Here is a 23,859-nt window from a genome sequence, read left to right as displayed (position 1 = left end):
AGCTGTTTCCTCAGGCTCCTGTTGCAGATAACAAGTGCTGCCTTGCCCTGATTCAACCAGCAGGGAACTTTCTACCCCCCAGCCTCCACAGGACAGCTGGGGTGGGGGGATGGGGGATGGGCCAGGACTCTGAGCATCCTTGTAGACTGGTAGCAATGTGGCACAGCAGTCCCCGGAGTCCCAGCTGGATGAACATATCTAAAGAAAGGACCATATCTCTCTAGTGCTCCTCTCTGAGGAGTGAGGAAGCCTCTCGCAGAGGGCTCCCACTATGGCTTGTTGCCGAGGAGGACACCGCCTGGTCACGCAGGGGAGTGGACCCACGAGACTGGCGTACACGGGAGTGGCTGTGCTGGCTGCATGTGAAGGCCACCGCGAGAGCTTTGAAAGACACCTGCAGATGGCACAGGTCATTGGTGTTGAGCAGGGCCCTGGCACTGGCCTTTCTGGAACCTTCTCCGGGGATGCCAGCCTGCAGCCAGGTGGAGCCCTCTGTCATCCCGGAGCAGCACAGGCACGGGACAGTCAGCCCACGCCCTCGATAGTCCCACTGTCCGATTCTCTGTGGTGTGGACGAGTCACTTAGCTACAGAGCCACAGTTGCCTTGTCTGTAAAACAGGGGCTGGCCCTGGCTACCTCCGGGGAGACGATGAGCCCGTGGGTGCCCGGAGACTTCGCTCACCGTGGGCCACAGACACCCAGAGGATGGCTACTGAGCATGCTCATTCAGTGTGGAGAGAATGCAGCTGCCTGGGCCCGGCCAGGGCAGAGATCGCTCCCAGCTCCCTGTCATTAGAACAGAACACAGGAGTGAAGGGGAAGTGACAGACTGGGAATCCACAGGCGCTCACAGTGGGCTTTTCTTCTTGGCAGGCGTAGGTTTGCACACACTGCTGTAAATGGCTTATGCAACGAGTCAGAGGTGCTTCTTGCCCTGCCGCCTGGTCAGGCAGAGCTGGGCTTTCGGTGTGTCCTCCCAGGGTCCTGTGCGGGATGCTGCCTGTGGGAGAGATGGTCAGATAAGGCTCTGCCCTGCAGCCCTCTGCGTTCCGGGACACACCTGGCTGCTCCGCTGCTTGGTCTTCCTGAGCAAGCGCTGGCCAGGGCCACACTCGTACTAAGGGAAGGAGCAGGCTGGAGTGATTGTCCAGATTAGGACGGTGCTCGTGCCGGGAGCTGAGGGAGGAGCCAAGGACAGAAGGAGGGGATGTTTTTGACAGGGACACAATGACACCTTAGATGGACTGACACCAGCTGATGCCAGACTTCCGGCCTTGATCATAGAACCCAAGCCAGAGCGTGGACCCCTGAGGGATCCATGTCGGTTGAGGTCAGAAAGAGGAACGAGGATGCGAGGCCCAGCTGAGAGCCGCTGGCCTGTCCTTGGCTTTTGCCAGGCCTGGTGTGGTGGCAGAGCTGGTGCTTCAGACGCTCGGGGGATTCTTAATTTCTTCCCACTAAAAGAACCTCCACTCATACCCTGATCCAGGGAACTCCTGGTTCAGAGCTAAAGCCGAATGAGCCTAGTGTCTCTGCTTTACAGATGTGAGAACCGTGTCCCTGAGGGGGACCTGGCTTGCTCAAGGTCACGGTGGACTGTGGCAGGCCGTGTCTTGGCCAGTAAAGAGGGCTCCCTAAGTCTCACTGAGCCGCTTCCCTAAGGGCTCCAGAACAAAGAGCCCCCTCTCTGCAGGGGAAGCCAGTTTGGCTGAGCAGGGGTGAGGCTGGGTGGGTGAGGCACTTGTTTAGAGATGGGAGGGGCTTCCCAGGAAGAGATCCGGTTCCTATTGATAGGAATATAGGAGCCCAATATAGGAGCTACATTAGGAGCCCCCCACCTGGGGGGTCATTTAAAGGGGTCCCCCGGTGGGTCTCCTGACACCCAAGTGTGGTTTTTCTTGACCTTCCTAACCCTGGTGGAATTTTGCCACGATCATGGCCGGCTGAGACCCCAGGATTCCTGACTCCCAGCTTGTAAGCTTTGAGGCTGGGAGTTCAGTGCCGGGGGTCTCTGGGGTGGCTTGCCTGACTCGGCGGCAGAGCTGGAGCAAGAAGGGAGGCGGAAGTAATCCCGAGGGGTGTGGCATTTGCGGGAGGGGCTTTGGGGCGTGAGCTTGTCTGGGGCTGGGACTGAAGGCACAGTGAAGGGAAGCGGATGTGGGGGTGTGTGGGAATGAGGCTGCTAGGCGCTCTGAGCACCCTGCATGGGCCCTGTGCCCCGCAGGTGCCCCAGTGCCTGGAGTGTGCCCTCGGCTGCAGCGGGCATGGCTGATGCCCTCTGTGCTCCACGTGACGGTCTGCCAAGGTGGACACAGGGTGGCATTGTTCAGCAGCTGGACCTCGTGTGCTCTGTGAGAACAGAACTCTAAATAGCAAGACAAAGGGAGAGGAAATAGTAGAAGTTGGACCTGCCCCTTCTCTTTCCTGAGCATTTTAGGTTTGTGCCTGGGAGAGCTAGTGACCCTGAGTCTGTTCCCACTCTCCCCTTGGACTATGTATAGGGCCGAGGCTTCTAGACTCTGTGACCCCCAGGTTGGGCATGGGCCCTAGCCTGGCTGGCGCAAGGCCTGTAGGAGGGCAGAGACCCTGGCAAGCTGAACAGCTGCCGGGAGAATACAGCGATGGCCACTGGAGTCAGCAGACTTCCCGCCCGTGTGTGCTGACCGGGCCGCTCCCCGGACCCTGCTGTTTAACTGACAGCTTCTGGTCTCGGGCGGCTCCTGTACCCCTCAGCCCGCAGTCGGCATCCTGCTCCAGGACTCTGTAGCGTCAGCGCTGGATTTCTGTCTCCCCTAGTCGCTGTGTTCCTCCTCTGCATTTTCCAGCTCCATGTCTTGGTTTCCTCATCGGGAAGGTGGGGTCTGTGGTCGTGTTGGTGACTACAGCTCCTCTAGATTTCGGCCACCTCAGCCGCCCTCCCTGGTGGTTGGAGCACACCGCCTGGCAGAGCCCCTCTCATCCCCCCGTAATCTTAGAGGAAGGCGCTCTTCTTATCGACCCCCTGTTTTAAAAGAGGAAACGGGTACCCAGTAGGTGGGAGACTCTGGGTTTGAACCCAGGCAGGGCGACTCCGGAGCCCGCTCCTGACCGCCACCTGTTGTGTGAGGCTCTGGTGTAGACAGCGCCGTAAGTGGCAGCCGTGCGTAGTGCCAGTGCTGGCTGACTTCTGCGATCCAGCTGCGGTGGCTCCCCTGGGAGGCCCCCAGCCTGAGGCAGGAGACTGTGGAGTCCTGGGCCATTGCTCTGACGTACCCGCTGCTGCCATGTCTGAGCCCAAGGCTGGAGGGAGAGGCCCCCCAGGGGCGGCAGGCTGGGGGTGGGGAGAGCACAGGAGTAAGCCTAGCGTAGTGGGCCAGAAGCAGGAGACGGGAAGATGGAGGCTGCCCAGAGAAGGTGGGCTGCAGGAGGCCAGGGCTGCCGCCCAGCCTTGAGGTGGCTTCCACCCACCAGCGGGAGGCCTGGTGCCAGAATGGGTGGGCACTGGGCGCTTTGGCTGAGCTGTGGGGCCTAGAGGTGTGTGTGTGCGTGTGTGTGTGTGTGTGTGTGCGCACTGGGGGTGGAGCGGGAGGGATCGGGGGAGGTTTTCTGCCCGCATAGGAGGGCTTATTCTGCTCAGCTGCTGGCTTTGCTCATAATCCGGCAGGCCCAGCAGGATGAGCCGGGTGTGTGTCCACGTCCCTGATGCACAGAGCCTGTGCCCTCTTCCAGCACATACGTCCTGGCTCCTGCGTCGCTTTGGGCCTCCTTGTCTCGCTGCCCTTCGCAGGCGTCTCACCGTCTGCCTTCCTCTCCTTCCCAGCGAGGCTGCACCGGAACGAGGAGGGCTTACGAGTGCAGGCCCGGTGCTTCCTCACTTGTGACTGGGACAAGGGCTGGCTTCCACTTTAAAATTCATTCCACTCTGACCGAAAGCAGAGGGCTCACCAGGTGACAAGGGACGGTTTAATCTCCTTACTGAGCAGGCCCGCCGCTCCAGCTTCCACTGCTGGCACAGTGACATGGCATTTGCATATTCTACAGGCAAGCGGTGACACACAAGCCCGGAACACGTCCCTGTGCAGGGCGGGGAGGGGACGTGGTACCGTGTGATGATGGAGATGCTCCTGTAAAGCAGGTCCTCAATTTCTCCTGCCTCAGGTCACATATTTTCTTAGTCTATGTCCCAAGTCACACTTCTGGGTGACGTTAGCCCCTCCAGGATCTGTACTCCGGAGCTCTCAGGGCCTCTGAGCAGTGGCCAGGCAGTGTGCCATGCAGACATTGTGTCACTCTGCCCTCGCGAGCACCATGGCACGCCCGTGTTAGAGGAGAGATGGCCGAGCTGCAGAGAAGCCTACTGGCTTGCCAGATCACAGGGGCTGGAGCTGACCTGTCTGACCTTGAGACCAGAGCTCCCAGCCTCGTATGAGTGGGGTGGGCACCTCCATCCACCCTTCCTGGCTGGTGACAGAGATCATATCACAGACAAATGTTTGCTTCCAGCCGGGGGCTCTGTGGGTGTGGCCTGGCCTGGCACGCTCCGTCCTGGGAACCGAAGGCTGGTTTCTTCCTGTACTGTCCTTTTTGCCTGGTGTGGTAGACACCCCTCTGTCTAGCCCAGGACTACCCAGAACTGGGGGCATTCTCAGGTGCGTTTGTGTCCTAGAGGGGCCCAGAAGGGGCTGCTTGGCGATAGGCCTGGGCCCGGGAGGAGCTGGGAGGGGCCCCAGCGCCGCGCTGTTCTCCCTGATCTCCTCTCAGTCCCCGCCCCCGCAGCTGCACCTGTTGTCTTCCCAGCATTCTGGGCGGCTGTCAGCTGTCACTGCTGGGGCACCTGGCCCAGCCCCGAGGACGCCCTCTGGGCTTCCTGGCTCCAGTTTCTCTGCAGCGTGCAGCTCGCTGTCTCTGTCTCCTGGTGCCTTTGTCCTCTCCTCCTTCGCTCTCTCAGACTCGAGGCAGCAGCCCACACTCTTGTCCTGGTTCTGGGCATGGGAAGAAGATCTGGGGTGGGGTTCACTGCTCCCCACTGTCCAGCACCAGGCCCGGCCCCATAGGTCAGGGAGGACGACCCAGGCAGTTTGGCCTCAAGCCCCAAGTACTGGGTGACTCATCACCTCCATTGAATTATCTCTTGTTCTCCATGGAAAAACCTCTGTGGCAACCGGAAGCTGCCCCCAGCTCCTCCCAGCCAGGTACCTCACCCCAGGCCCCTCCAGACACATTCACCCCCTACCCCACCGAAGAGCAGGTTTCCTCTCCCTTGTCCAGTCTTGTCTTCCGTGCCTCGGCCTGTATGTCACACTAAGCGGAGCCTCAGAAGACAGGACCCTGAGCTCCAGTCTCCACCACCGTGCTTGCTGTGCGCCCTCGGGGAGCCCGTAGTTCACTAGGCCGCTCTGGTGCCGCTGTGCAGCGGGAACAGGGAGAGGCTGGAGCTGGTGCTGTCTGGAGGCTCCTTCCCCTTCCAGACCCTGAGTCTGGGACTCAGATGGTTTACGTTGCCCAGGGAGATCGCCCCATCCTTTGCTCTGCCCTTCCCGGCTCTATCTGAGACCTGACGCTTCCAGAAGGCGGGTTTAGGCTGGGGGTGCAGGTGCCGGGCATGCGGACAGGATGAGGAAGTTCTTGCCGAGAAGTTGCTGAGCGGGCAGGCTGCCGTGGGAGCCGTGATGGTGCCCGGTGCGTGGAGGAAGGAGGGCGGAAGGAGGTGGGAGGTTCGGGCAGAGGAGGGCCGTGTGGTGGGGTGGGTCTAGAGAGAGTGGAGTGAGTGCAGCCGCGATGGCTGCGCTTCCTCGATGGTGTCAAGGGGCAGCTGCAGCTCCACTGCAGAGGAACAGTCTCTCTCGGAGCCCAGTAGGGAGTGGTTCACACCAGGCTGCCCTGGGCACATCCAGCTCTGCTTCCGGCCTGCCCTCTCCCAGCTGTGGATGCATCTGCTTTCTCCAAGATGGGGCCTCAACATCTGCCTGGACCAGAAGCTTGTACCTAGCTTGTCTCCTTTGCATTAGTTGGAGCTCCACCGTGGGTATCTCTGGTCCCTGAAAACCTCTAGACTTTGCCACCACCTGGAACCCTTCTAATTCCTCATGAGAAGAAGGTCCTCTTCTCTTCCCCAACCAAGAGAGGCCTCTGTCCTTTGACCTTTTCTGGACAGAGCATGAGTTCTGATGCCAGGCAAGTCTGAGTTTAAAGCCCGGTTCACTGCTTACTTGGTATCACCTCTGTGAGCCTCAGTTTTGCAGCCTCCAAAAGCAGCCAATGGGTGGTGGATGCTTATACCTCCTGAAGGGATGCTATGGGGTTTGCTGAGATTACGTACGCAGAACCCTCCGCCCAGTTCCCAGGCACCTCCGAGGCTCAGGCAGCAGGAGCGTGTGGACCCCTTCTGTGGAAGCAGCCTGCAGAGTGTGGCGACAGAAGGGAGCGCGGAGATCATTCAGCCAGAGCCCAAAGAATGTTGCCGCTTGGTCTCAGCGTGGCTCCCCACGGGGTCTGGAATTGGCTTCTGAAGGGTGGTCTCACCTCGCTCACCAGTTGGTCGCAGGCTGGTGCTCCAGGAGGGCTTGCGGGCGAATGGATGATGCAGGTCAGCGGCATCTCACCCTTTCATATGGGAGCCCTTTGGCCAGGTGAAGTCTTACCCAGTGCCCCTGAGAAGATGTGCATTGCTGGTCCCAGCCTGGAGGGGTGCAGCCTTCCCTGGAGAGGCCCTGGACATGGCTTGGGGGCAGCGGAGGGAGGACACTACAGACAAGGACACTGTCGCTTCCTGGTACAACCAGGCAGGGAAGTGTGGGACCCAGGAGCCAGGCAAGTTGGCTGGAAACCCGTTGGGCAAGGTTTCTGGGAAGACTGGGGTCCCCAGCTCTCTAGTATTCCATTCATGTGGGAGGCGGGTGAAAGGGGCTGCTTCCCCCTGGCTTGCTGAGCCAGCCCTGCCCCGTTCCCGGCTGGTCACTGTGTAACTGCTGCCGCATAGTCCTCCTGGAGTATCGCAGGAGGTTTGCTGTTTCTCGAGAGCTGGCCATGCATGGGAACAAGGACAAGCCAGATAAAGGTCCGACCCTGCTGATGTCTGCCCACCTCCCAGGGCTGCCCCGGCACCTGGCAGAGTGGCCTTTTTGAAGTGCAAGGCTGATGTTGTGAACCCCTACTGGAACCTGTTGGAATTTCCTGTTGCTCACCGGAAAAAGGCCAGATTTGTCACCCCGCTGCCCTGGCGGGGTACCCCAGCCCATCTGGGGTTGCCAGCAGCCAGATTCCCCATGTTCCTCCTACTGACTCAGCCGCACCAACGCCGCTTCTCGAGTGTGCTGGGTTCGCTCAGGCCCAGGGCCTTTGCACAAGCTGCAATCACTCTCTGGAGCCTCCCTCCACCGCACACAGGCCTCTCCTGCATGCCTTGCTTTCACCACCGCGTTTCAGGAAAACCCGTCCTGAGCCCCTGAACTTCGCCGCTGTGTTTCAAGCCCTTTGGGGATGGTGACTGTACAGCAGCCCACTTTACTGAACATTACGTACGGGTCCTTTTGGACAATGTTCTTATGTTCTGTGCTGAGGCTGCTTGATAAATGTCTGTTTCCTCTGCATCCGGAGTCCACAAGAGCCAAGGGTCCCCTTGTGATCACCACCGCCTTCCCCATGCACAGCTTAGGGCTCGGCACATAGTCGGTCCTTAATTAGTATGGTGGCGTTGAATTAAATTTTTGAGATGCGCCCAGGAGAAGCTGGGACAATCGGACAAGGTGTGTGCGGGCCCCTGCCACCCTCTGCGCAGGTCACCGCTCTTGGTCTTGGTCTTCTCAGCTTTAGGGTCCTCATCTGCTGGTCATAGGTACCTGTTGATTAGGAGCAGGGGTACAGCTTGTGAGGACTGAAGGAGTTCATATTGGCAAAACTGAACAGAGTCTGGGAGAAGATAGAAACGGAGCTAGGGCTTTGTTGATGGGCGCCCAGCTTGACCCCGGACTCCTTGAGGGCGGGACGGTGTCTTTCTGCTCACCATACCGTCCTTGCACCTGCGTGGAGCAGCGTGGGAGGAACGCGTGGCTGCTGGTGATTGGTGAGTGTGGGCGAGTGTGTCACTATCCCCGTGTGTCTGTGAGGGGGCAGTGTGTGTCAGAGAGAGATGGAGACGGAGACGGAGAGGGAGAGAGAGGGAGAGAGAGGCAGAGCGCGCACTGGGAGCTGGGGCATCTCCAGTGCTTTCTGGAGCTCGGCTATTTCAGGAAGCCTCCAGTCTCCTCCTCCTTATGTAAATAAACATGACAGATCCCATCGCCTGTACAAGAGGGAGGTGGGGGAAGCTCAGAGTGGGTGGAAGCTGGGAGGCTGGTGTGCGTGTGTGCGTGTGTGTGGCCGCCGGGCGGGTGTGTGTGCGCGTGGGAGGGTGCGCTGGGGGTGCAGGAGGGGTCGCTCAGCCCTGCCATGCCTGCCGGCCCTGGGGGAGGACTGGGGGGAGGAGGGGAGCTGACGGCTGGGGCTGCTTGGTGACCGTGACGAGGCTGGCTAGCCAAACGGAGGTGGCCGCACTGCCTGCTGCCCGCGATGGGGGGACAGATCACCCGGAGCACCCTCCCCGGTAAGGCCCCGTGGGTGCCAGAGGGTCCTCCCATTCCCAGCGGCGGACAGCCTTGGAAGCTGGGGCCAGAGGCACCGGGACTGAGGGCTTGGTCGTCCCCTGCCCCTGCTCCCCGGGGGCTCAGGGTTGTGAGGGGCAGCCTTGGAGTGCAAGGCACTGCTGGGGAAGCCTGGGGGTCTGGGGAGAGCCAGGAGGTCTGGCGGTGAATCTCCCCACAGTCTCCTCCTAGCAGGGTGCGGAGCAGCCCCGGGTGGAATAGGAAGTCCTGGCTGTCCCTGCCTGCCTCTCCCTGTGGGGGGACGGTTGGTGGCCTGGGGTGTGGGCCGTGGAGCTGGTGCTGTGTTCCACGATGGAGAGGGGACGAGTGTGGTCACCCGCGTGTGTGCGGGAGTGCGTGTGTGTGTCTGCGCTTTGGAGCTTTCTGTGGGTGTGTACCGTGCCAGCTTGTGTCGAGGCACACGGGTGTGCTAGCAGCACCCCCAGGGCCTGACCTGCCCCTCCGAGTGTGGCTTCTGCGAGGCAGGCTTCTGGCTCAGCTCCGTCCATCAGGCGGGCCGCCGGCCGGGGTGGAGGAGCCGGGGGCCCTGTGTGCCGGGCTCCTGCTGGCTCCCACTGTGGTCCTCTCGTCCCCCTTGCTGTAGTGCTGTGGTCTTGGGAGCCCAAGGCTGGTGCAGCGCCATCCCCACAGGGACGCGCTCCTCAGGACTGGCGCTGGGCTCCGCTCCCCTCTGGTGGTGCAGAAGTTGGTGGGGAGCCCCTGCCCCGCTCTCCTGGGCCCTCCCACTCGGACGGGGCATTAGGAGGCGAGCAGCCGCCATCTGCTGAGTCCGCTGGGCACCGAGGGCCCCGGCGGCGCAGGGAAGCCGTGGCCAGGACTGGTGACCAGGTGGCTTCCTCCTTCCAGACTCAGGACTTCGGGGGAGTCACGTCTAATTTAAAGAGAAAAGGGCAGAGAAAGACATGGGAAAAGCAAATCATTGGTTCTCTTAAAAGGAAATGAATTTTGTCCTGAGCCTGAAGGGCCAAGTGACAGATGGAAGGCCCTGGAAGACACATAATCCGGAGTCGGCCGGGGCAGTGCCAGTGGCCTGGCCTTGGCTGGAGACTCGGGTTGGGCTGACCTGGGCGCGGCTTGCCTGTCTGCGGGGCGGGGGCCTGCTCAGCGGACACTGGCCTAGCGGGGCTGTTGACACCGGGTCTGGAGCTGACGGACATTTTCCACTGGAGTCAGACTTGGACAAGCTTGTGGCCCGGGTAGCACCAAAGGGCCCTTGGAGTGAGCTCCGGACATGGAGCTCTGCCCCCCAGCTGCCCAAGCACAGGCTCCACGGGGAGTGGGGACCCCGAGGCCCGCTGAGCTCATGCTCTGGGGTGCGGAGGTGTGTGTTTTGATGAGGGGTGAACCCGCCCTGTACCTCAGCGGTCTCGTCTGCCAATGGGCTAATAATAGTGACCTCTTCCCAAGCTGGTGGTGAGGATTGCGTGGGTCAGGGTAAGCAGGAGGATGGCGTGGGCAGATGTCCTCGGCCCTGGGTCAGAGCCTCCGCTCCCGGGTGTCCCATTTCCTTGGCGGCAGGAAGACAGCTTGGGTGGGCGTCCAGGCTGGGGGGCACTGGCGAGCTCATGTTGGATACCCCGTTTGCCTGGCCTGCTGCCTCTGCTGCTGTCCTCAGGAGGAGAAGGGGTGTGAGAGGTGTGTCCTGGTGACCACCGCAGTCCCCCAGCGCAAGTGCCGGCCCACGCAGCCCCACGCAGCCCCACGCAGCCCCACGCATGACACACACGTATGCCGCCCTGGTGGCCCTGGGTTCGTTCACTGTGGGTTGAGTGGTGCCAGCAGGAGGCGCAGGCGGTGGCTTCTTCCCCAGGGAGCTTCTGGCCCTGAAGTCTTGCTCTAAAGGCCCTCGAAGTGTCTCCGCTGTAGCCTCGGGCCTTTGCTGTGTCTTGGGCCCGAAGACTTTGGATTATTGGGCTGCAGGGGTGGTGGGGTGGTGGTGGTAGTGGTGTCAGGGACAGACCCAGTGCTCTGGGGTGTGGGCGGGGGTGATCTAAGCTCTGTGCCTGAGGAAGTGTTTGGAGTCTCTGTGTTTTTGTTGTGTGTAACCCGTGGACCTGTGTTTTGGGTCTCTGTGTTGTGTGCTGTGAGATTTGTAGAAGCGATTGTGTGTTGTCCTGTCTGCACTGCCAGGTGAGCAGCTGTAGGGGTGTGTGTGTACGCAGGGGAGGGGCGCCTGGGGAGGAGCTGGGCTCCTCCAGGACCAGCCTGGGAGGGCACTGATGGGAGGCGTGCGGCCCCATTTGGAAATGGTTGCTGTGGTTACACGTGTCATCTCTCTCGCCTGGCAGGATTCCAGGGCAGCTGCTGGTCTTGGGGGCAGGCCGGTGGGGCGGTGGGAGTCACAGAGGGACCCAGCAGGAGCAGTAGTGACCCTGGAAAACCACCCCTCTCCTCCTCTCTCCCTTTTCTCAACTCCCTTTCCCTCCCTCCAGGGTAGGGGATGGCCTGCTGCTGAGGGCTGACGTGTGGATGACACACAGATGCACGCCACCGTCATGTCACCTCCAGCTCATTGCTGGACGTTGCACACCCCAGCGTTGGAGGGTCCCAGGGCTCAGGGACCTGAGAGACTGCTGCCTACTCCTTCCTGCACAGAGGGGGTGCTGCGTCCGGGGAGGGGAAGTGGCTGACTGAGGCTGTGTAGCTGGTGCCTCTGAGGAGACACCCCGCCTTGTCCCGTCAGCTGACTCCCCACTTCCCCCTCTTGGGTTCATTAATTCTCAACCCAGCAGCAGGAGGGAGGTGCCCTTGTGAGCCCCGAGATTCGCGAAGGGACAGCGCCTCCTGACAGCAGCTCAGGGCTGGGGGTTTAGGGCCAGATGAACCCCTGGGTTGTGTCTGTGACTTCTGGCCACATTTGAACCACACCCTACAAGGCCTGAGGGTTCCGGGAGGGTGGGCAGCAGGCCCATCCCAGCTCCCTGCCCCCTCAAGCTTGCCCAGTGCCTGGCGCTCAGTGGGCACTAGCAGTGCTTGGTCAGGGGGGCCGGGGACGAGGATGGGGTACAGGCCATCGATGGAGCTGAAGGGGGTGGTGGGAGGGCGGGAGAGGAGAGCCTGAGCCGGGTGGCTGGGTGACGAGGTGAGACAAGAGGGAGAGAGGACAGTGGACGGGCTGGGTCCTCGGAGGGCGTGACCGCTCCGCTCTTGCTGCGGCTGGCTCCTCCGAGTGTGGGAGGAGGAGCTTGTGTGGGCTGGGGATGGCAAGGTCAGCCTGCAGAGCTGTCAGAAGGCAAGGACCAAGCGGGCGATGGGCTCTGAGTGGTCCACCGGGTGGGCGGTGGGCACTGAAGGCTCTGGGGGTGTCTCTGGGGCTCCTCCAGCTGTGTGTGCGACCTGATCGCCTGCACCCTTACCCCATGGTCCCCGGGACAGTGCTGCCTTGGCGCTCCTGTCTGCCGTCGGGCGCACCGCTGTCCGTGTGGGTTTGTGCAAGGGGAACTTGGTGGCGGGCTGCCTGGTGCCTCTGCCCCGTGCCTCGGGCCTGGACCGGGGGCTTTGGGACAGGGACAGGAACTGAGTCATCCTGATTCTGGGACCTTGAGGACAGTGTGACTGAGGGGCATTCGGAGTCCGGCTCTGCCACCTACCAGTTGTGTAACCTTGGCAAGTCCTTAGTTCCCAGACCCTCTATTCCCTTATCTAAGGAATGGACTGTCGATACTGTGTTAATTATCTATTGCTGCATAACAAATTGCCCTGAAACTTAGTCAATTAAAACAACAAACATTTAATTGGCCTTTTCTGTGGTCCGGAATCTTGGCATGGTTCAACCAGCTGCCTCTGGCTTTTTCTCCTATAAGGGTGCAAATTGTTGGCTGGGGCTGGGTGTGGTGGCACACACCTGTAATCCCAGGACTCTAGGAGGCTGAGGAAGGAGGATTCCAAGTTTGAGCTCAGCCTGGGCAACGTGGTGACTTAGCACAACCCTGTCGCAAAATAGGAAATTAAAAATCAGATGCAGCCCAGTGTGAAGGCCCTGGTATTTCTTTTTTTTTTAAAGCAGCCTCACCTGAAGGCCTACCTGGAGATGCCTGTCTCTAAGCTTGCTCACTTGCTCACAGTTACTGGCAGTCCTTGGTCCCTGGCCATGTAGGCTTCCCCATGGCCCTGCCTACCGCGTGGCAGCTGGCTTCCCCGGAGGAGCCATTCCAGAGAGGCCAGAGAGCAACCAGAGTGGAAGTGTCCATCTTTCCAAACCCAGGCCTGGGAGTGACAAACCACCACTCCGCTGAATTCCGGTCTGGAGGTGAACTGTCGGGTCCGGTCTGCACGCATGACGGGCCTCCCTGGGGCCACGGCAGAGGCTGCTTCCCACAGACAGTGGCCTTGCAGGGACTGGAGCGGGAGACAGGGCTGGATACGAAGGGCGGTGTCGACCCTCAAAGCCTTCCTCCTGCTTTTCCCCTGGCAGCAAGTGGGGAGCTGCGGAAGGTTCTCAGCAGGCTGGAGCTGAGGTCAGGCACGCAGTGTGGGATGCTGGCCCTGGGCAGGAAGGAAGCCACTCCCTTTATTACCTTCATTTTCTGATGTCTCCGCTGAGCCCTAGGAAGGGCGAGCGCACGGTGAGTGCTCCGTGAAGTCCTGCGGCACCCAGGAGCTGTAACATGAGCCAAACACTGGCACTTCCTCGGCAGCTTCTGTTGGGAGTGCTAGGTGCTCTGAACGAGGCAGCAGAGAAGCAGCTGTCAAAAAGAGGTCTGTGTCCTCCGGAGGCCCACAGTCCGTTAGGGGACAGACGGACAGACACGAAGGGCCAGACAGCCTTCCCTGGGAGGGATCTGCTCTGCAGAACCCAGCAGGGACCAAGTGACTGTTTTCTCAACGCCCCCCGGGGATGGCTTACACCTGCGCCATTCTGGATGCAGAGGGGACTTTCACTGCAGTGCAACTAACAGAGTGCCTTGGGCATGTGGGCTTTGCTCCATGGGACCAGGGCTAAGCGGGCATACTTGGTGATGGGTAGCTGTCTGCTGGGTGGTGTGGAGGTCCCCAGAGCTCCACAGCAGGGCTCTAACCTCATCTGGAGGTCAGAGAGACTTCTGGGGGGAATCAGGGACGGCTAGATGACCAAGACAAAGCCAGGTACGTGAGGGGAAGGGAAAGAAGGGCTGGGCCAGGCCTGGCTGTGAAAGGGAGGCAGGCCCCTTCAGAGAGCCCAAGGAGGCTCACTCAGGCCAGTTTCACAATCAGCTCTGTCACCCAAGTCCCCTCCCCATCTGGGGACAGGGGTTCCCACCTAATTCCTTCCCCCAGAGGGAACCCTGTTCAATTAATGCACATATGTCAGTCCACATCACAGCCTCTGCAGCAGGCTGAGGCTAGGGCCTTTGAAAGGTCTGAACATTTGCACAGCTCTTTTGCATTAGGCACCCATTGGGTCTTCGCAGTAACCTGCAGACGGGCAGAGCGGTTGTGATGAGCCTTGTGCGACAGAGAAAGAACTCAGTGTCCAGAGGGGCAAAGCAACTTGTCCAGAGTGATGCAACGAGCCCGTGGCCTGGCCGGCTGAGGTCTGAGCCCGGCAACTCCCGCTGGTCCCCTCTGCCCCACCCTGCTGCCCCGAAAGTGAGGCCAGCCTCCTCCATGGGAGGTGAGAGCGATGAGGCAGGAGTTTGTGTCTAGGGCCTCTAGTTCGGAACAAGGCAGGCTCAAAAGGAGAGGGCCCTACTGGGCCTTAAAGGGCAGGTGAGCTTTGCAGAGCCTGGGTGTCAGGGCCGCAGGGCATGTTCTGAGCAGTTCCCTACTGGTGTGCAGGTAGGGAACGCCGTGGAGCTAGAGTAACAGCCCCAGTAGCGCCAGCAGCCGTGGCCTGAAGTTCTGGCCTGCGCCTTGTGGAAGTCTCATGAGAATCCCACAAAGATTCCACTTACAGATGAGACCTCCCAGAGGTCTCGCTGCTGGGCAGAGCTTCCGGCATGGTGGCGGCTGGGCTGGGTTCCGACCTGGGCTCTTCGCCCTGGCTGGGTATAGCCTGGCTTCAGAGGGTCTGCGTCGGAATGGCAGTGGGGACTGCAGTCAAGGTCCTGCCTGTTGATCCACACAGGCTTTGGCACAGTCCCCGGTGCTGCTGCCCTGGTGGGGCTGGGCGGCTCCCTCCCTGGGTCCCCTTGTGCAGGTTCGTGCCCGGCAGCTCCTCAGGCCCAGGAGGGCTGAGCCTGGGGCAAGTCTCCCTGGACACCCTCAGCCTGGCCTGAGGCTTGCGGACCTGTCACTAAGAGGGCCCTCCCGAGAGCTCTGCTGGGAGCCAGGCGGCAGGAGCGGGGCTCCACCCTGGCCACACAGAGCAGCTGTGCAGCCCACGTGCCACCAGGGCCTGTGCTGGACACGGGGGCCTCCTCCCCACAACCCGTGCCCGCTCCGCCTGCCGTCTAGGAGATACAAAAGCGGGGACTCTGAGGTGACAGTCACCCGGCCACCTGGGAGGCCACCACGCACGTTTCTGTCCTTGAGAGCAGCACAGCTGGAGGCCGCAGGCCCTGCCTGTGAGGCTGTGTGACCCCTGCTTCCGCAGAGAAGTGATGAGGCCTGAGTGAACCAGGGCCGTGACAGCAGAGTGGACAGGGTGCTGTGCTGCTTCACAGCGGTCTCCATCCCTAGGGCAGGGCTGGCAGCTTGAGCATGGGGTGTTCAAAGTTCCCCGGAGCTGGGCATGGGGGAGGGTGTGGGCCAGTACTTCCGCTGGGGTCTGTCCCGTGGCAGGAGCCGTGGTCCAGGAGCAGGAGCTGCTTAGCAGGCCAGAGCGGTCACGCACACAGCCCCCGGGGCTCCGAGGGAAGGGGCTGGGACAGCTCCTGAGGGCAGTCCTGGCTTCTGGGGCTGTCGTGGGAGGCCTCCGCCCAGGGACTGGAGCACGGTGCAGCTGCCGCTGTGCTGTCTCGCCACACCCTTGAGGGGGCAGGGAGCAGCACCCCATTTCCTTTCAGGTGGGGACGGGACTCAGGGTTCAGTTGGAATGACAGGTGTGGGGATCCCCTGGCAAAAATTCTAGCCTCTCTTTCCCTCATTTTCATGCAGACCTGGCTTGTTGGTGCTTTTAAACTGAAGTCAAATATCTAGGCAGGGAAAATCATCCCTTAAAGGCTGTCATTTCTCGGACAGATGTGTAGATTGTATAAGCACTACCACAGTCAACGGGGAATGTTTCTGTCACTGAGGACTTCCCTGGCTCCCTACTGTGGCGGAACCTCTTTCCTTGCCCCAAATGCTGACACCTCCTGCCTTTGGGCCTTTTCTTGAATGTCACAGGGATGGACTTTGACAGCATGGAGCCTTTGTGTCTGGCTTCTCTCCCTCCAAGCTCCGCTGAGTATATCCGTAGTTAGGCCCATTTTCCCTGCAGAGCAGTAGCCGCGATGTGGTGCTGACACATTTGATCTGCCCGTTCACTCCTTGGAGGACATTGGAGTTGTCTCCGGCGTGGGGTTCTGCTGAGTGAAGCTGCTGTACCTGGTGTGCAGGTCGGTCATCCGTGGACGTGCTTTCACTGCTGTCTGGGAAATGCCCAGCCGTGTGAGTGCTCTGTCGTATGGAAGGTGTTTGGTTTTGTAGGAAACTGCCAGCCTGTCTTCTCCTGCCTCCCACGAGCAGGGTGAGAACACCTTTTACATCTCTGTGTTTTGGTGGCAAAGACACGTGTGTGATGGAGACAACACAGCAGAATGTCACATGTTGCCTCTGTGCTCCATGGCATGAGTTTAGGTGATATATGGATGATCTTTTCATATTTGATGGTTACATTTTAATGTGCATTTAGAAAATGTATTTAGCATGCTGGGTGTGGTGGCGCACGCCTGTAATCCCAGCACTAGGGAGGCTGAGGCAGGAGGGTCGTTGCGAGTTTGAGGCCAGCCTGGGCTGCAAAGTGAGCTCAAGGCCAGCCTGAACTGCATCGCTAGACCCTGTCTCAAAAAGACAAAAAAAAAAAGAAAAAGTATTTAGCACTCCAAACGTGTGATTTCCTTGCTATTAATACTTAATGGTTAATGGTGCTGGTCCTGAAACCAGAGAGATCCATTTTCTACCTGCTGTAGGACCTTGGGCAAGCGATTTGAGCTCTCTGAGGCTTAGGTCTGTCATCGATAAAATGGGTTGATCATGTCCCTCCCTACCTCATGAGTTCCCAGTACAGGTGAAGCTGGCAAGTGCATGTCGAGCTCCCAGTTCAGAGCCTGAATGTGGACATGCTTGGAGAGGACTGCCATTCGTACTGGATGATGTGGGGGGTGTGTTCTGTGTGTATCATTTTGTATAACCGCGTGGGCATGAATACACGTGCAGTGCACAAGATCCATGTGCACGCGGGGCTCCTGGTGTCAGGGCTGAGGAAGGAACAGGAGCCCTCCCTCTAGCGTTGCTGGGATTGCCGTGCGTCCTCATGGGTGTGAGCGTGTGCTCATGAGTGGTCCTTGGGAGCCTATCTGGCTGGATGCCTCTGGGCCCCCCTCGTCATCCGTTCTGCTGTGGATGAGGGTGTGGGCCCCTTGCTGGTCCTACTCTCCACCCCACCCAGCCCTGGGACTGATGGGGGAGCTGTACTCTGGGTCCTCCCTATGGATGGGAAGCCCTGGGGAACGTCCTTCCAGGACTGGATCTCTGGCCCCTTAGTTGCCACTGTATTTGCTCAGAGTCAGTGTTTTCTGGACTTTTAACCAGGACCCCAGGTCCCCCACAGGGTGGGTGGGGAGGACAGGAAAGGTTTTGAAGTTGAGACTGCAGTTGGTCCATGGTCCTCAGTAGAGGCGACTGCAGAGGACAGGCTCTGCTCAGCAGCTGAGCTCAGTGGGTTTTTTTTTTTTTTTTTTGGTTTTTCTCCGGTACCAGGAACCGAACTCACGACCTTGCGCTTGCCAGGCAGGCGCTTTTGCCGCTGAGCTAAATCCCCAGCCCCGTCAGTGGTTTTTAAAAGTTGACTTATTGTCAGATATGTGGGCCAGGCCTATAATCCTAGCAGTTGGGAGACCGAGACAGGAGGATTGAGTTGGAGGCCAGCCTGGGCAACTTAGCAATACCATGTCTTGAAAAACAAAAAGCCAGCCAACCAACCAACCACCCACCAACCAACCCACCAACCAACCTACCAACCAAACAACCAACCCACCAACCAACCCACCAACCAACCCACCAACCAACCAACCCGCCAACCAACCCACCCACCCACTCACCCACCAACCAACAAACCAACCAACCAACCAACCCACCAGCCGACCTACCCACCAACAAACAAAAACAAATACGACCAAACCAAGCACTCACCTTTATTGAGGTCTAATTGCTGTTTACTAGACTGCATGCATTTAAAGTGTACAGTGTGATGTGTTAAACTTGGGCATACACCCGTGCAGTTGTCACCACCGCCAGGGCGAGAGGGTCACCCCACGTGTTGCCTCCTGCTCCTCGTAGCCCCCTTGGCCTTGCCCGGGGCACCCTGCTTTTGATCACTGGAGCTTGGTTTGCCCTTGGTAGAGTTTGATGCAGTGGCAGCAGCAGAAGAAGAGGCGGGCAGGAAGGGAGCGGAGCGTCTGCGGTTCCTCCGTGGCTTGTGCACCTTGTTTGTAACTGCTTGAGGTGCTTGTTGCTGTGCAAAACATAGCTCGTTGCCCGTCACTACTGAGCACAAGCACGGATGTGCGCATCCATCACCCACGCACACACTGGCAGGTCTTCCTCCTTTACACTCTCACTTCTACGTATGGATGCACCCTCAACAGCGTGCAGCGCAGCTTTTCTGCAGCTGATATTTTTTGAAACCAAGAATCAAGCTGTGTCCTAGGCCAGCCCCTAGCCCAAGGAGTGCTGCACTTGTGGGGAGCACCTGCAGCCAGCGCCACCCTCTGCCCTGCACTGCAACTGGCCCGTTCCTGGAATGATCTCCCCTCTCCTGCACGGTCTGGGCCACTCGGCTTCTTCCAGGAAGCCTCCCCAGCCTCCCTGGGCACCTCTGAGCAATTGCAGCCCGACAACATGATGCCTTTCAAAGCCCTCGCAGGTCAGGCAGTTCTAGAACATCTTGTCTCTTGGGTGAGAGCAAGGCAGGCCTTCCCTGTGCCACCCCCTCCTTAGGGCCTGGCATGCTGAAGCTGCTCCAGCGAGGCCCCGGCCTGGGCAGGGTTTCTGGCTGGCCCCTGGATGGAGACACTGGTGCTGGCCTCTGGGAGGAGAGGGGAGGAAAACACAGAGAGAGGCAAGGAGATGATGCAACCCAAAGCAGCCGCCGGGGTGCATGTCTCGCCCTCCTGCTCCGGGGTTCCTCTGCCTGCTCCTCCCGCACGTCCTGGCTGTCTCCTCCCCCAGGGAGGATGGCCGGGCTGGGGAGACCCATTGCTGACCAGCAGCTGTCTGCATTATTAAGCTCCCGTCTCAAATGGACTCAGACCCGAAGCATCCCAGAACCTCTGTCGCATTCTGAGGCTCTCTACCCCTGTACCTCCTCCTTCCCGCCCTCCGTGGCTCTCCTTCCTCAGGATGACAGGGTGGGCGTCCTCCTCTTGGGGACTGATGGGCACAGATCTTGGGGAGGGAGGGGACACCTCCCAGTCCCCAGCCCCGGTCGCCTTGCTGCCCACTGCCGAGAGAGGCAAGTGAGCTCCCCAAAGCCACGCAACCAGCGAGTGACAGGCAAGCCACCAGCTCCCGGGGCTGTGCTCTTTCCTCTCCTGCCCTGTCCCCCGGACGCCACTCACATGTCTGCTGGGAAGCTAAGTACTTCTCAGGGTCTTTAGTGTGCTAATGTGGAACCAGTTTGTTTTTGTTTTTGTTTTTGTTTTCCGGTATCAGGAATCGAACTCATGACCTTGTGCTTGCCAGGCAGGCGCTGTGCCGCTGAGCTAAATCTCCAGCCCCAGTCACATGTCTGTAAAGCACCTGCTCCTCAGCTGTGCTCTGCGGCGCTCAGTCCTGTCCGGGTCCAGCTGTCTGTGGAGGAAGGCACAGAGCGTCGTGCGGGAGGAGGCCCCGAGGGCGTGTGTGGTGGGTGCGGTGCCCCTCCTGGTCAGCAGCGGCCCCCACCATCACCCCGCCCCCTGCAGCCCACTCCCAGCGCCGCCGCCGTGTCCTCTCCCTCTTCCTGGAGGCCCTCAGGAGACTTGGTCTGCCTGTTCATCCTGCGGGTGGCTGTCTCGCATGCCGTTTTTCATGGTGATTTCTGTCCCATCTGTCTCTTCCTGGGCTTTGGGTTCCGGGAAGATAGGACCCAGTATGTTTCATGATTGTAGCCCCGGTGCTTAGGACAGGGCTCTGTGCTCCGTAGACATGGAGTGGATATTTGTGGAATAAGGTAAATTAATAAATAAGTGGCAGTGGGGGTGAGCTGTCACAGCGGCTAATGGCGGAGGTGGGTGTGGTGCATTGACACGGAGGCTGAGACGGATGGTAGCCAAGACAGTGGTGGTGAAAGTGGCCACGGCGGATGGTGGCGGTGACGGCGACGGCGACGGCGGAGGTGGAAAGACTGAGCTGTCCTACGCCGCCGCCCTCATTTCTGTCTAGGGGCTCCTGGGCTGGCTCTGGACCCGTCACGTTCTCTGATTCTGTGGCCGATTCCTTTGCAGACTCCATCGGGGGCTCCTTCCCCGTCACTTCTCACCGATGCCACCACAAGCAGAAGCACTGCCCCCCGGTGCTGCCTGGTGGGGGGCTCCCGGCCACGCCGCTGCTCTTCCACCCACACACCAAGGGCTCCCAGATCCTCATGGACCTCAGCCACAAGGCCGTCAAGAGGCAGGCCAGCTTCTGCAACGCCATCACCTTCAGTAACCGTCCGGTGCTCATCTACGAGCAAGTCAGGCTCAAGGTGGGCCCGCGTCCCCGGCCTCCGACCTTCCCCGTGAAGCCAGGGCCTGCCGTGGGCGCCCCCGGCTGCCCCTTCTCGCTCCTTCCTGCTGCCCGCTTCCCTCTTGCTACTCCCTCCCCAGCCTTGTGCTGACGAAGGAGGAGTGGGCCAGGCCCGGCCTCGGGAGCCTGGCTGCCACCCCCCTGCAGGGCTCCCTGGGGAGGGAAGGCAGCGGAGTGGTGGGAGCGCTGGCCGTGGGACACGCTTGGGAGTCACTGGGGGTGGTCTGCGCGGAAGGGCGCCCCTTCCCCGTGGTCCGAGGGGAACAGCCGGCCTGAGGCCACCTCCTGCCACCAGATCACCAAGAAGCAGTGCTGCTGGAGTGGGGCCCTGCGGCTGGGCTTCACGAGCAAGGACCCATCACGCATCCACCCGGACTCACTGCCCAAGTACGCCTGCCCTGACCTGGTGTCCCAGAGCGGCTTCTGGGCCAAGGCGCTGCCCGAGGAGTTTGCCAACGAGGGCAACATCATCGCCTTCTGGGTGGACAAGAAGGGCCGCGTGTTCTACTGCATCAACGAGTCGGCCGCCATGCCCTTCTTCAGCGGGGTGCGCACGGCCGACCCGCTCTGGGCCCTGGTGGACGTCTACGGCCTCACACGGGGCGTCCAGCTGCTAGGTGAGTGCCCGCCCTCCTAGTGCCCATGCACTGGGCCCGACTGCGCCGGCCTGGCAGGTGGGAGGCTCCACCCAGACTAGCGTCGGCCTCAGGAGCAGCTCTGGGGCTCCCTTCCTCCCACTGTGGCTTCAGCAAGGGAAGCCAGGTGCGGGGGCCCCTCCTCAGCCCTCAGCTCGTGCTTGGGCAGTGCACGACTCCACCTCAGGACCCATCCCCAGGAGTCTTCACTGTTGACTGGAATGACCCCGGGTGACAGAGGCCTTAGCACGTGCCAGGGACTTCCGTGTTAGCTGTTCTCACAGCGGTGGGGAATCTGACTCCATTATTGGTGCAACAGAGCTGGAGACCTGAGTGTGAGGAGAATGAGGGTGTGGGGGAGCCAGCCCTCTGTGCTTCTGTCTGTCCAGTTCCAAGGTGAGCTCCTAGCCCCAGGCCTGTGGCCTCCCGGGGGCCTGGGCTCCAACCCACCCTAGTGCTTTTCCTGCCGGGCTGAATCCAGAGTGCTCTAACCCTGAGCCCCATCCCCATCCCTTTTTATATTTTATTTTGAGATGGGGGTCTTGCTAAGCAGCCCAGGCTGGCCTTGGTCTTGCCGTCCGCCTGCCTCAGCCTCGCAAGTAGCTGGGATTACAGGTGTGGCAGTCACACTGGCTAGTGCTTTCTGCAGGGACGCCGGGTTAAAAGTGACAAGAGCAGAAGGCGTGGAGGGGCTGAGACTGTTCAGCTGCTGCTGGGTCCCTGAGTAAACGAGGCTCTCACAGGGGAAGAAGAGGGCGGACATCCTTGCGGGTAGGAGGAGGAGTCAGGTGCTGGCTTGGAGCACTAAGGTACAGGCTTCCTGGCTACAGTGTGCCTGCCAGGGCTGCAAAGGGCGCAGACAGCCTGGGACACCGCGGGGGTGGCACAGGGAGCTGGTGTGGGGGTGGGAAGAGACGCCAGGCTGTGAACCCCCATCTGGCACCCTTCCCACTGGCTGTACTTGGGCACGCGTGCTGAGTGTGTGTGTGAGCACATGTGCGTGTGTGCGAGTGTGCATGCATGAGCGTGTAGACTCGGGGCACCGGTCAGCGCCTTACCAGCCTCAGCTTCCTGGTCAGGAACATGGGCTGGTGGGCAGCTGATGTCAAATTAAAGAGGCCGAGGTATGCTCCCCAGCACCTGGTCCTCTGTGTCCCAGCCCTTCCTCTTCTCCTGGAGATTTCCCTTTTCTTTCTGACTTCAGAGCCTAGAAACAGTAAAGCTTTTCTAAAATACTTTTATATGAGTAAAAAGACAGTGAAAGTAAAAACAAAGAAATGAGTAATCGGAAGCCTCCAAACGTCGGGAGGCTGTTTTTATTAACAGTTTAGGAACTTTCTGTTTTCCAAGTCAATAGAAGTATGTCTGCATTCGTGCTGACAAATTGAGAGTCTGAATCGGGCTGCGCCGGGTGTCAGCCACCGAGGAAGGTGCCCGGGCGGGCTGGGGACAGTCGGCTCCCCAGGACCCCTGACCTTGGTGCTCCTGCCAGCCAGGGGTCGATTGTTGAGCTAGAGCTGGACCTTGGATTCGGTTTCCTCGCCTGTGTAACGCTCTCTGGGCTTTTGGAGGCCTGAGACACTGGCTTCAGAGGCGCCAGACATACAGGAGGTGGCCAGCGGCTGCCACCTTCCTCTCCAGTCCCGGGGAGCGCCCCCATCCCGCGCTGTGTGTCCTGGGGTGCATCCTTGTGTGGAGGGGTCTCAAGCTTGAGTCTCAGCTCCAGCCTTGCCAGTGTGGCCTGAGCACCAGGCCCCTTGTCGGTGCAGAGGCTGCGGCCTAGCCCAGGGCTCTGTCGCATCGGGGAGACAGACTGGCGCTGCTCTTGCGAAAGCCAGTCTGCTGGGGGGCAGCGACATTTCCGACTTTGCCTGAGGGGTGTTTGCAGGGCGGAAAGGAGCGAGCAGGACAAATGGCAGGACGGGGACTTGTTAGCTGGGGAAGAGAGCCACGGCTGGGGGCCCAGGCCGCCAGCCCCGCCTAGGCAGCCCCTGGTTGGCCGGGCAGGCGCTAGGGACACAGCGGGGCAGAACCAAGGGAGGGTAGTAAATCGCTGAGCGCTGTGGTCATCGGAGCCCTTCCATCCGCCGAGATGCTTCCACCCAGCAGCTCATTTAACCTCTCAACAGCAGGCCCAGAACAGAGAGTTTTTTCTCCCCATTTGGCAGGGAGAAAACTGAGGCCCATGTAGGGATGTGGCTGAGCTGGGACTCGCACTGGGTGTTCTGAGCACAGAAGGGAAGCCCTTCCCCTCATGCACAGCAGCAGGCAGGAAGTCAGAGCGGGCTGAGGTCGGCGAGAGGACGGAGTCCGGGAGGGCTTCTCGGAAGAGGAGGCTGGGGCTGTGCTGACGCATGCCGTGAAGCTCCGGGCAGGTGGGAGTGGGGCAGTGGGCCAGGTGACATGGAGCTGCAGCCCTCGGGGGCCACAGAACAACCCGCAGGGCCCAGCCTGGGGCCAGAGCGCAGCAGCCTGCCACAGCCTGGCCCCATCCCCTCTGTGACTATACATGGGTTTGAGCGGAGCGTGGCGGGCAGTCACCCTGGGCTGTCCGGGAGGCGCCCCATGGACCCGATAAGGCCGAGGCCCCAGCTGATCCTCATCCCAGCCATAAATCATTATAATCCCTGGGCATTTTCAAACGCTGACTATAGCCCCTACATTCAATTAGTAGATTAAACTATCTTTTCAGTTTGTTCTTCTTAAATTGATTTGTGTGTGTGTGTGTGTGTGTGAGAGAGAGAGAGAGAGAGAGAGAGAGAGAGAGAGAGAG

The 23,859-nt window shown here is 60.1% G+C and overlaps 1 protein-coding gene across 1 annotated transcript in view; it reads left to right on the top strand.

Annotated features, from left to right (window-relative positions):
* Positions 1 to 8,262: 8,262 nt before the first annotated feature.
* Positions 8,263 to 23,859, top strand: part of Neurl1 (neuralized E3 ubiquitin protein ligase 1) — a gene marked incomplete in the record, with an annotated part of 30,121 nt that continues 14,524 nt past the window's right edge. The window contains 3 exon segments of the mRNA XM_013504075.1: positions 8,263 to 8,561; positions 20,169 to 20,410; positions 20,747 to 21,068. Coding sequence (XP_013359529.1) covers positions 8,528 to 8,561; positions 20,169 to 20,410; positions 20,747 to 21,068 — 598 coding nt within the window.

The sequence above is a fragment of the Chinchilla lanigera genome, unplaced genomic scaffold (assembly GCF_000276665.1).
Source record: "Chinchilla lanigera isolate Chin_1 unplaced genomic scaffold, ChiLan1.0 scaffold00084, whole genome shotgun sequence".
Classification (NCBI taxonomy): Eukaryota; Metazoa; Chordata; class Mammalia; order Rodentia; family Chinchillidae; genus Chinchilla; species Chinchilla lanigera.
Note: the sequence above shows the minus strand (reverse complement) of the source record. Positions and strands in the feature narration are given on the sequence as shown.